Below are 12,741 nucleotides of genomic sequence, written 5' to 3'. Positions count from 1 at the left end.
ATAATGCTGCTCTGGCTTGTATTCTGGCTTAGACATGTTGAAACTTATCTTTGGGGGATGCCAAATGTGGGAGACTGGGTAATCTGCTTTGGGGTGCAGAACTGTGAACAGGAGTGTGCACAAGGAGAAGGAGGGAGGCTGGAAGAGATCCTGGTGGACTGGAAACTTACCTGAAAGGAATAATACGGTGTTAAAAGTGTAATTGTGTTTTATTATTGGTTTTTGATTATGTGTGTTCTAATTGCCTTTGCCAATTCGTTATTTTTCTATAGGGAAGTTGTATTTTGCTGCTTGTTTGTACATCTGGGGACAGATGCCTTGTTCTTGGGAATGGGTAGTGTTATGAGTTTGGGAGGGGCGATAAACTGTATGCCTAGAGACTTCTAACCCCTGGATCCAGCAAATGTTAAAATATAAGCCAGGCTAGCTTCTTGGTCAGACGATCGCCTGGGTGATGGGCTATTAAGAAGAACATTAATGGTGATGGGCCATTAAGGGGCCATTAAGGACTCTGTGTGAGGTGGCAAATGGCTGGGGCCCCTCCCTCAACTTGCGGATAGTTAGAAGAATAAAGTCAGAGCTGGAAGTTGAGACTTGCAGTGATGTGAGCTAGATGAAAAGCAGCAAGCTGGAAAGACAGTCTGATTTCTGCTGGAATCCAAAGCTGTGGCTCTGGAAGAAGTAAGGCCTTCTTGGGCTGTTAATACTGTGAACCTCTCCACTGTAGAATCAGGTGGTCTATATGTGTAAATAAACCATATATCATAAAGACACCACAGTCTCTGCTGTGCCTCATTTCCAAAGGGAAACACAAACCCTGGGTAAGCGCCTGGAATCCTTGGAATCTCTCACCGCTCAGAGAATGGGGTAGTGCACAACAATATTTACTCTAAGAAATTGGCCTCCCCTGCCTTATTGTGTGAAATGTTTGTGCTGCAATTGTTTTTAGGATGCCAGCAAAAGGCAGACTTATTTCTGTCTTCCATCAGCTGATGGCAGAGGGAGAAAGAAACCTGGCTTTGGTAGGCATTGGCTGTGTGAGGGAGAACTCTTTTGCACAGCAGATGTCTAGAACCAGGTGATGGGCAGGAGAAAGAAGCATTTTCCCAGGCCTAGGCTTGATGTTTCCCAAAATACCACACACATCACTGGTAATACCCTTTGTACTTTGGTTCCCAAGTGCCCAACAACCAGTGCAAAGAAATTTGACAGGTGGGCAGAACAGCCCACATATCAATCTTGTGCTATCATGATGGTGCCATGTGATTGATGGGTGAGTTGTCCCACCCACCTGTCATTGGGTGGCCAATATAAATACTGCTGATAAGAAAAACCACTGTAAGTCCCTCAATAAAAGACACGGGAACATAGCACACTCCACAACCACCTTTGATGGGGAAAATAATAATATCCCATTGTTTGGCTTTTATTTTTACATTTTTAAACAGTCAAAAAGAAGCCATGCCTACTGCAAAAAAGCCATTATAGCAGCAACTCCAAATGTCAATTGGTAAATGCTCCAAATCTGGAGAAATACTCCCTGGTTTCTCTCCAGCAAGCATATAATATTCTTTCTTCCTCAGCTCACCTGCGGAATATTAGCACAGTTCTGCTAAAGTGACTGTCACTATTCAGATCTTTGCTTCCCCATCACCCTCTGGAGATAAGGGTCCCCTGAGGCTCTGGCCTGAGGAGCTTGACATAACAGCCTCCTTTCACCGGCCAGTTCTTTGGAACTAAAGACGGGGTCATGCTAGCAGAGAAGTATTCGGGAAAGGTAAGGTATGTTTGCTTGTTTGCACTCTCCCTCTGTCCAAAGCCCTCAGCCTAAGTAGGCAGCTATTCTGCAGAACGAGGTGGAGGGGGTCTTCCCTATTTTAACCACTGTACCCTACTGTCCTTCATCGAAGCAACATAAAATAATGGACTCTGGAGGAATTCCACTTCTCTGACCTAGAAGATCTTTCACTTTTCGTCTGCCAGAACTGTAAACAGAATTATTAGTTGTGCCTGCATCTGAGCATTGCTTGAAATTCTGAAGACAGGGGAGAGGGATAGAAAGCTCCAGTGATGCATATCTAAAGCCTGTTTATTTCCATGCCCTATTTTTCATCCACGTAGCCATAGAATTGTAGAGCTGGAAGGGACCCAAAGGGTCATCTAGTCCAACCCTCTGCTATGCAGGAATTACTTCTAATGGAGGAATCACAGCTTGGGTTCCATCATTTTTAGTGGTAGTAGTAGTAGTAGTAGTATTTCATTTTTTGCATTTATTTGTCACCTTTGCTCCAAGGAGCTCACATGATTCTCCCTCTCTTCATGTTCTCCTCACAACAACCCTGTGAGGTATCTTAGGCTGAGAGCTGGTGACCGACCGAAGGTCACCCAAGGAGCTTAATGGCCAAATAGGGATCTGAACCCTGGTTTCTCAGATCCCATCCAGGCACACACCCAACTGAAACTTGCTTAGCTTTGCTGGCGTGCTCTGGTCCATGGGGTCACGAAGAGTCGGACACGACTAAACGACTAAACAACAACAACAAAATCTACAGACCACTGGTCCTTATAAGCCTAGTCTTTACTGAAGTTGTAAACTTGAGAAGGTTTGCCTAGATCCAAACAAAGCTCAGTGCATGTTTGCCAACAGTAAAATACAAATTAATGCATTGTGCTTTTCTTGCTATAATCATATGCAAATGTGTATGTGTGTAATTCAATTGATTGCTACTTTCCCCCTTCCGCTTCCAGTTTTCCCATGCACTAGATCTGAATTTAACAAATTAACATGACAGATGTCGTCCTTGAATCTGCCCAAACATGCGGTAAGGAATTTTGTTAAATATTTCTTCCTTGTCCTCAGCTGAGTATTGCTTTTCAGTCTTATTTGTAAATATAAAGTAGTCTGGCAGTAGCAGTCAAACCGGATACTGCAATAAGATAAGATGACAAGATAAATCTTCATTATACATGAAATAGCCTTTTTGTGTCCTCTGTGTACAAAGGCATAGGGATCTGATTTAATCCAGATTAGACTATATTGCCCATTTAGCGAAGTATTGCTTATTCTGATTGGCAGCAGTTCTGCAGGGTCCGGTCAGAGATCCTTCCTAGCACCTGCACCAGATCATTTTAACTAGAGATATCAGGAAGGGAAGCTGGTTCTTTCTGCAAATGAACCATGTTCTCTGTCAGTCAGCTATGGTTCCTCCCTGAAGATTCTGATCGAGGGAGGAAACGTGTTTGGGGTTGTCTTTGACAGAATGGCCCCAAAATCTTATCCCAAAAGATATGATTGCATATCATGGCTTGGGAAGTGGGATGTGGAGCCAGGGAGTAGCTTGGATGTCAGACTGTTGTAGTTAGACTGGGGCCACATCTATGCCATACATTTAAAGTACTTCTACCGCTTTAACACTCATTACTTCCCCCAAAATAATCCTGGGACCTGTAGTTTGCTGAGGGTGCTGGGAAATGTAGTTCTGTGACAGCTCTTAGCAGCTTTGGGGACGTTTAATGAACTATGAGGGTGGCTCTGTGGTCTAAACCACTGAGCCTTGGGCTTGCCGATCAGAAGGTCGGCGGTTCGAATCCCCACAACGGAGTGAGCTCCTGCCGACCTAGCAGTTCGAAAACACGCCAAAAGTTCAAGTAGATTAATAGGTACCACTCCGGCAGGAAGGTAAGCAGCATTTCCGTGCACTGCTCTGGTGTCAGTGTTCCATTGAGCAGAAGCGGCTTAGTCATGCTGAGCACATGACCCGGAAAAACTGTCTGCGGAGTGGACAAACGCTGTCTCCCTTGGCCTGTAAAGCGAGATGAGCACCGCAACCCCAGAGTTGTTCACAACTGGACTTTACTGTCAGGGATCCCTTTACCTTTACCTTTAATGAACTACAGTTCCCAGGATTCTTTGGGGGAAGCCATGATTCTCAAAGTGGCATAAGAGTGCTTGAAATGTATGGACCCCAGCTTCAAATCTCTGCTTAGTCACAAACCCTGCTAAGTGACTCTGGGCCAGTCACTGCCTCAAACTCCCTCACAGGGTTGTTCTGAGAATAAACAGAATGGGGGCCAAATAATAATAATAATAATAATAATAATAATAATAATAATAATATCTTATTAACTAAATAGTATGTTCTCAAAGAAAGAAGTAAAATTTCTGGAAACATTGAAAATGCTCTGTGTGTATGTGTGTGAGTGTTTGTGAGAGAAAAACACAGACAAACATAAATTCAATTCATAATAATAATAATAATAATAATACGGACAAATAGAGAATTCTGTTTTCTTGAAAATTAGGTATTTTTTTAAAAATCAGCATTCACCTGACATCTAATGCCAGCATTGCCTATGTTTCTTTTGCCTCAGATTTCATAAGTAATTTTTTTAAAATTCTGATTATCCTTTTAATATGTTTATGTAGTTCTTTACTATATTGCTGTAATTTATTGTTGCAATCTATTCTGGAAAATCACTTTGGGACATTCTGTTGTAGGAAGTGATTCAGTAAACTAATTAAACAAACTGACCTGTCCGAATATCACCATGCAAGTTTAAAACCGCAACAGAAGCAATCTCAGATTTGTGTAATAGCAACTGAAACTTTAATTCTTCTCAGAATTAGTTCATTTTCAGTCACTTTCAGGACCCCTTTTAGAGCTAAAATGTGGCAAGAAAATGTTGTTATGAATGAAAATTTTAAAAAGAATATTTAAGGCAGTTCCCACCATCCATACAAGTTCAAACATTTTCTGCTTTTTACTATTATTTAGTTTAACGTACGGATGCATTTGAAATATTTATTTTTTGTATTATATGCTATATCATTTTTTAAAATCAAAGCACTTTACTATAATGTCTATATATAATTAGCACATATAAAATGTTAAAATCAGAGGCAATCAACTAACTATAATGGTAAGATGGTGATGAAGATGATAATAATTGGGGGGAGGGGAGCAGGAACTCAAGAGAACTGAGTTCCCTTACCTTTTTAAAATTAAATATATTTTTTTTGTCTGGGGGCACTGGAACAGATATACACTCAATGCCTGAGCCAAAAATCCACCTATATCTGTAATCAATAAAGTTGTGGCCATTTCTAATCCAGATCATTGACGGCTTGAGTTTATTAATCACATCTTACATTTAGCCACTGCAATAAACAAACAAACTTTGTGATGAGTTCCCCTACCTTTTTCCAGAAAAAAACACAGATAATAATAATATTAATAATATCATTGCTACAAATATATAATAGACAATGTACAATATTAGAGAGAAAAGAAGTGAACAATAAGAAAATGAATATATATAATGCATATTCTCCACCTCTTTCTTCCCCCTGCCCCTCAAATTGCTAATCCCGCCAATTCTCAGTCCTATCCTCACAACGTCTAGACAAATCCTGTTTCGCTTTTGTTCTCTTTGAACAGTTGCCAGCTTTTTTTTTCAGCCTAACCATATAATCTTGCCTGCACACATCCAGAAATTGGCAGGAAGGGGGGAAGCAGAAGAGGACTGTGAGGTCAGTGTGTGTAGCATTTGGCCAGGCTAAAAACCTCCCCTAGCAAAAGTTAACCATTTCCCCCCGCTTTGTGCCAACAGGGGCAGCACCCTTTGGACCAAGCCAACAACACGAGCTTGACGGCAGGGTTTATCCTCCTGGGCTTCCCATCCCTCTCGCCTGCCTCCCGCCTGCTGCTTTGCTCTTTGCTGTCCATTTGCTATGCCTTCACCTTGGTGGGGAACCTGTGCATCGTGTGGGCCGTCCTCCGGGACTCTCGCCTCACCCGCTTGCCCATGTACATCCTCCTGGGGAACTTCTCCACCTTGGAGATGTGCTACGTAACCACCACGGCGCCTCGGATGCTGTGGGATCTGTCCTCCCCGCTGCCAGGCATCATCTCCTTCAACGGATGCTTCCTCCAGTTCTACTTTTTCTTCTCTATGGGAACCACCGAGAGCTTCCTCCTTGCAGCCATGGCCCTGGATCGCTACCTGGCCATCTGCCACCCGCTGCGTTACCCGATGCTCATGTCCCCCCGGTTTTGCTGCTCCCTATCAGCTTTCTGCTGGGCATCTGGTTTCCTGTGGTTCCTGGTGCCCATCGTGCTGATTTCCAAGCTCCATTTCTGTGGCCCAAACACCCTCGATCATTTCATCTGCGACCCAGGCCCACTGCTGGCTTCCTCCTGCATGCCAGCCCCCACCACAGAGATGGCTTTCTACAGCCTCAGCTCGATTGCCATCTTTGGACCCTTCCTCTTCATCGTGTGCTCCTACGCGGCGGTCCTCAAGGCAGTCATGCGGCTGCCTTCAGCCGCCTCGAGGCAGAAGGCCTTCTCTACTTGCACCTCCCACTTGGCGGTGGTGGGCCTTTTCTACGGCTCCATCATGGTCACCTACGTGGCTCCCGAAGCTTCAGGGGGCAGCAACAAGGTGGTGACCCTCTTCTATTCTGTGCTGACCCCTTTGCTCAACCCAGTTATCTACAGCCTGAGGAACAAGGAGATGAAAGACGCCTTAAGGAGAACACTGTTCCAGGGAAATTAGGGGCTTTGATTCGCGGGTGGTTGGTTTGGACCTTGACCAAGAGATCGGGGCCTTTCCCTCTGTAGGAGCTACCATGGCTGGCTGGCTGGCTGGCTGGCAACAGGAGAGAGGGGCGAAATCCAGTTCAGTCAGCATTTAAAGGCAAACTTACCTCATTCCTGTTCCCCGAAATAACATCATGTGAAACCAAACACAACTAGCTTTTGAAATCCACATGAATTTTGCAGTTCAGCTGTCCATCCAGAAACATGTCCATAAATGTGCATATATTAGGGGAAAGCGTTGATGAAATGCATATGCTAAGTAAAAATAACTAACAAAATGTTATTATAAAATATTTAAAATGGGAAATAGATGGCCAAAGGTGTACATTACTAGCAATGCACACTAAAATGCTAATGATTTTTCATGATGACATTTTTTCTTAAAAAATAGAATAAAATTGCAAACTGACAAAGAAACATGACAATCAGAACCTAATATTGGATAAATGAGATGCTCAAGAAACCATCCATCCCTAGCTGCAGGTGATGAATTTGAGATACTGGCTACATACAAACACCTTTGAAGCACATTGCTTCCCCCAACTGTAGTTCACTCCTCAAAGAACTACAGTTGCCAGCACCCTTAACAGCTCCCAGTTCCCAAACAAGTTTCTTTGCTGGAACTCCCATGTGTCAATTGCGATTTAAATGTGTGGTGTGTACTCAACTGCTATATATTGTGCTGTACAGTGCCGTATCCTATACATAATAATGTTCAGTACTGTATTATTATTTATCATTTCATCATAAGCTGATTCATGATTTGCTTGCAATATAGGGGTGAGAGAGGCTTCCAACAATATGTAATATATAAACATATGTCAAGGTGGCATATATAAACATATATAAACATATGTCAAGGTGGGAGTTGGCGAGCAGGTCAGCAATAACTCACAACGTGTCTGTGAAGCTAACTCTTCCTTCAAAGAAACAAAAACAGTGAGCACAGCAGCTCTTCCCAGTAGGTCTTGCCCAAATGAGGCAGTTGTGAGGACTGAAGGTCCCCGCCTTCCCACACTCTCTAAGTCTCCACCTTCTCTGGTTCCTTCCTGTGGGATGTAATCCATTGGAGCAGTCAAATGCAACATTCCTTATTTTCCTAGAGTAGGCACAGACAGGGGAACAACCTGTTCCACTGATTTAGAGCATCCTCCCCCCTGCATGTGACCTGGGAGATGGGCATGGCTCTGGCTGACTCCATAAAAGAACCAAGTCATGCAGCCATTTTCTCAGTCGCAGTCTAGTTTTTGTCTTTCTTTTGTCTTGCTGTTCTTTTGCTGCCATGCTGCTCTCCTGCAGCCATTTTGTTGTCTTAATGTAATTTTGCTGCCTGCTGGCTCTCAGCCAGCAGCACATGAGTTCAGTCTCCCTATGAGATGAACTTACCGTTTATTATGTAACCGCTAAGCAAAGCCTGCCTTTCAGGGATCATATCGTGAACTGAAATGTGAGTAAACTTTTTGTTACTTTACACAGAAACACTCTTGTGTCTTTGTTCTTTTGTTTTTTGTTTAGTCGTGTCTGACTCTTCGTGACCCCATGGACCAGGGCATGCAAGGCCCTCCTGTCTTCCACTGCCTCGCACAGTTTGGTCAAACTCATGCTGGTAGCTTTGAGAAAACTGTCCAGCCATCTCGTCCTCTGTCGTCCCCTTCTCCTTGTGGCCTCCATCTTTCCCAACATCAGGGTCTTTTCCAGGGAGTCTTCTCTTCTCATGAGGTGGCCAAAGTATTGGAGCCTCAGCTTCAGGATCTGCCCTTCCAGTGAGCACTCAGGGCTGATTTCCTTCAGAATGGATAGGTTTGATCTTCTTGCAGTCCATGGGACTCTCAAGAGTTCTTTTAAGAGGGATTAAAGGGGACACCAGGAAATAAACTTAACTAAGAGATTCAAATGAATCTGCAAACTAGCTTCCAGCTATATTGAGGGGAATCTGCTCCGCTACATCATTTACTAGAGTGAGTGAAGGAAGGATAACACTTATTCAATATATCCTTTCCTACTATTCTTAACATTCCCACATTTCCCAGACAACCTGAGACTTCTTCACATTGTCTGCCTCTGCTCCGCCCTCTTCATGCCTCTTCAGGTTCTGTGATACCAGAGGAGAGGGGAGCTTGTCCTATACACAGAACCTAGGAGATGCTTTCTAAATTGCATTTGTTCAAGAAAGCGGTCTCTCCTCAGCAGAGAGGGTCCTATAGCTGCTGAGCAACTAATGTCTCTGTGACTCATAATGTGGCCCTCTTTATGCTGGTGGCAAGAAAAATCAGGAAGAATGAATTGGATAAAATTTCAGTAAATTGTAAGGTAGATTAGGAGGTCTAAATAGAATTGTATGGCATGTAATCATGGAGGCACCCCATTTGCAGTCTCACTTGCAAAATACCGTTCTGATGGCTTATGCAGAGGCTTTGTTTACATACGCATTCTTTTTTAAATTGTATTTCTGATTTTCAGTTTTACACATTTCAAGAATTTTACAATTGTTTTAACATTTCAAAACTTGACTTCCTTCCCCTTCTTTCTGTGGTTCCTTATATTTATTTTTAATATTTTCTGCATATCCAAAATTGCTCATTTATTCATCTACCTTAAATATATACTCTTTAAAAACTGCAGGTTATTACAGCAATCCCGCCAATGTTCTTATCTGTTTTTAATTTGTTTGTAAATATTCCATAAACAATTTCCATTCTTTTATTAAAAAGTTTGTTATTTTGATTTCTTATTTTTCTGGTAAATTTTGCCATTTCTGTGTATTCCATTCTTCTTTTGTTGGGACTTCTTTCCTTTTTGGGGCAAATAACATTCCTGCCGCTGTAGTCACATACAAAAATAATTTCTATACAGTTTGGGTAGTTTACACATGCATTCCTTTGTTAAGTGTTTGTACAGTTTTGTTATGGCCTTTGGTTAGTACAATAAAAGCTTATTTTCTTTACATTAAACTCATTCAGAGGTTTGAGCAGGTCCATATCTCCTGGCCTAATGTACGTAAAGAGATGAGTTGTAGAGCACTTTGTCCTAAAGAAAACAAAAAAAGACCACAAAAATTGCCAGCAATAATTCACTATCTGTCCCAAGCACTTATTTCAGGTTCACTGCAGTGCTGAGGTATCTTTTCCCTCAGGCCATCACACTCTACTCATCCCAGAAGTAACAAGGATAAGGACCAAACGTATTGGCTTGAATCTACCCTTTTCCTCACATTCTTCTAAGCAGCAACTGCACACATCACTCCAATTCCCAGTTTAGACAGCCATTTCCTCAGGAGGATTGAGCTCCAGAAGCTTCCGTCAGAGTTAGATCAGAAGGAAGGAAAACCATTTTGGCCTAATTAACTGGTGCCTGGATATGAACTTTTCTGGCAAGATTTGTTGGGCTACCCTGCGGGAGCCAATTTAAAAGATGATCTGTAACTGCAACATTTCCTTCTAGCGGTGCCAAAGTAGAGTGAATTTAATGGAGGAGTCAAGATGCAGTTCACCCACTCAAGAGGTCACAGAAAAGTCACCTTGCTCTGTTGTCAGTTGAAGAGAGGGGATTGGTGGGGTGAGTTCTGCTCAAAGGAACTCTTTGAAATTGAGGAAAAATTCAGTCACTTTTCCCAGCAGAGTACAGGTGATAGAAGAAGCTAAGCTTATTCTCTATGCACCAGTTTTGTTCTGCATGGGGAGGCAAGCTAGTATTTAGAGGGATGATTTTCACTAGTGAAATGGCACGGGGGGAGGGGAAGGAGAGTTAAACCTCTCCTCCACCAGCCATCATATGCCCAATTCAAATTTTCTCCCTTCCCCAGCTGTTTTTAAAGGCTTTAAAAAGTGTAGTTTGGACCTTGGTGTCATGGGTTAAAAATACTCTCCCTATATAAGGGACCCCTGACCATTAGGTCCAGTTGTGGCCAACTCTGGGGTTGCGGCACTCATCTCGCTTTCCTGGCTGAGGGAGCCGGTGTACAGTTTCCAGGTCATGTGACCAGCATGACTAAGCCGCTTCTGGCGAACCAGAGCAGTGCACGGAAACGTCCTTTACCTCCCTACCAGAGTGGTACCTATTTATTTACTTGCACTTTGACATGCTTTTGAACTGCTAGGTTGGCAGGAGCTGTTGCTCTCCCTATATAATTTCTGTTAAATTGAGGCACATTTTTAAAATAAAACTTTGTGCAGACACTAGGGGGCGTTACAACATAAAGGATGGGGGATACGGGAGAAAACCTGAGCATTAGTAACATGCAAAATATCTGCAGGTATTTTTTAAGTCTCATAGACGTACTCTGTTTTGCAAGCCACATCCAATCATGTAAGCCTGTAGTGAAACTCAGAAGTCTACATGCTGGACTGTGGTAATTATGGGATTAGTGTTCCTTCAGCAATGCTCTCCAACCCGTTTGTTTTTTATAACAAGGAAGGTCAACATCTGTACTCTAGGACCACTCAATTCTCCACACAGCTGTTCAAGGGCTGAAGTGTATTTTACCTCCAATGAGATCACCCACCACAATAAAGCTGTCACCATGTGAGGGCTTCCTAAATGAGGAGCCCATCGTAACACAGGGCACATGTTAACACTACTTGATTTTGTATGTTACATGAGTCAAAGAGAAAGATGTTAACATTTCATCATCATCATCTTTTATTTGTATCCTGCCCTCCCCAGCCAAAACCAGGCTCAGGGCAGCTAACATCAAATATGTAACATTGGTATAAAATCAAACATTACCTCCTAAAAACAAGGCAGGATCAAATTAAAATCTAATTTAGATGGCTTTCCGCAGGATTTGGGTTGGGAACAGTAAATGCTCACCAGGCCCAACCGTTTACGCTGTTCTTATATGAGCCTGTGATAATGCTGGGAGGCCTCTTTCATACTAGTTCTTATACAAAAAGAGGGGAGTCAGGCTGAGCCCTGACCAAAGGCCTGGTGGAACAACTCCCTCTTGCAGGCCCTGCAGGAGGACGTCAAATCCCAAGGGCCCTGATCTCGTGGCAATCTCCCTAATTCTTGAAATCCTTTCTTTCCCTTCAGAATGGACATGTGGGCAAACCTTTGAACCATTCCTCAATCAAAATTTGGTAGGTCCATCAGGGACTAAATGGCACTGCTTCCAGGAAGGGTGGATCAGCAAGGCAACTTTTACCTGGGAGTCATTTTGGACTCACAGCCTGGGAGTCATTTTGGACTCACAGCTGTCCATGGAGGCGCAGGTTAACTCTGTGTCCAGGGCAGCTGTCTACCAACTCCACCTGGTACGCAGGCTAAGACCCTACCTGCCCGCGAACTGTCTCGCCAGAGTGGTGCATGCTCTAGTTATCTCATGCTTGGACTACTGCAACGCGCTCTACGTGGGGCTACCTTTGAAGGTGACCCGGAAACTGCAATTAATCCAGAATGCGGCAGCTAGACTGGTGACTGGGAGTGGCCGCCGGGACCACATAACACCGGTTCTGAGAGATCTGCATTGGCTCCCAGTACGTTTCCGAGCACGATTCAAAGTGTTGGTGCTGACCTTTAAAGCCCTAAACGGCCTCGGTCCTGTATACCTGAAGGAGCGTCTCCACCCCCATCGTTCAGCCCGGACACTGAGATCCAGCGCCGAGGGCCTTCTGGCGGTTCCCTCATTGCGAGAAGTGAGGCTACAGGGAACCAGACAGAGGGCCTTCTCGGTAGTGGCGCCCGCCCTGTGGAACGCCCTCCCATCAGATGTCAAAGAGATAAATAATTACCTGACATTCAGAAGACATCTTAAGGCAGCCCTGTTCAGGGAAGTTTTTAATATGTAACGCTGTACTGTTTTTAACACTGATTGGGAGCCGCCCAGAGTGGCTGGGGAAACTCAGCCAGATGGGCGGGGTATAAATAATAAATTATTATTATTATATTATTATTACCCACCCTTCTTCTATAGCAAGGAAAGCTGGCCATACTCCCATGAGGCAGGTCGCCACTGCTCAGCCGTGGTCTCTTTCAGTGTACCCTAGACTGTGAACCTGAAGAAACTTCTCCACCCCCATCATCCAGCCCAGAGACTGAGGTCTAGCTCTGGGGTCCTTCTTGCAGTTCTCTCATTGTGAGAAGTGAAGCTACATGGAAACAGGCAGAGGGCCTTCTTGGTAGTGGTGCCCACCCTGTGGAA

The 12,741-nt window shown here is 43.7% G+C and overlaps 1 protein-coding gene across 1 annotated transcript; it reads left to right on the top strand.

Moving 5' to 3' along the window:
* The first annotated feature begins 1,750 nt into the window (after positions 1-1,750).
* LOC128398919 (olfactory receptor 11G2-like) lies at positions 1,751-6,558 on the top strand. Its single transcript, XM_053360183.1, has 2 exons — positions 1,751-1,777; positions 5,611-6,558. Exons 1-2 carry the CDS (start codon positions 1,751-1,753, stop codon positions 6,556-6,558), a joined length of 975 nt encoding a protein of 324 aa, XP_053216158.1.
* Positions 6,559-12,741: the final 6,183 nt, after the last annotated feature.

Source organism: Podarcis raffonei, chromosome 13 (genome assembly GCF_027172205.1).
Source record: "Podarcis raffonei isolate rPodRaf1 chromosome 13, rPodRaf1.pri, whole genome shotgun sequence".
Lineage (NCBI taxonomy): Eukaryota > Metazoa > Chordata > Lepidosauria > Squamata > Lacertidae > Podarcis > Podarcis raffonei.
Note: the sequence above shows the minus strand (reverse complement) of the source record. Positions and strands in the feature narration are given on the sequence as shown.

Bases quoted from the DNA above. Each gene is read 5' to 3' on its own strand.
- LOC128398919 (XM_053360183.1), top strand. From the start codon at position 1,751: ATGCTAGCAGAGAAGTATTCGGGAAAG. The intron at 1,778-5,610 runs GTAAGGTATGTT...TTGTGCCAACAG, and splicing joins CAGAGAAGTATTCGGGAAAG to GGGCAGCACCCTTTGGACCA.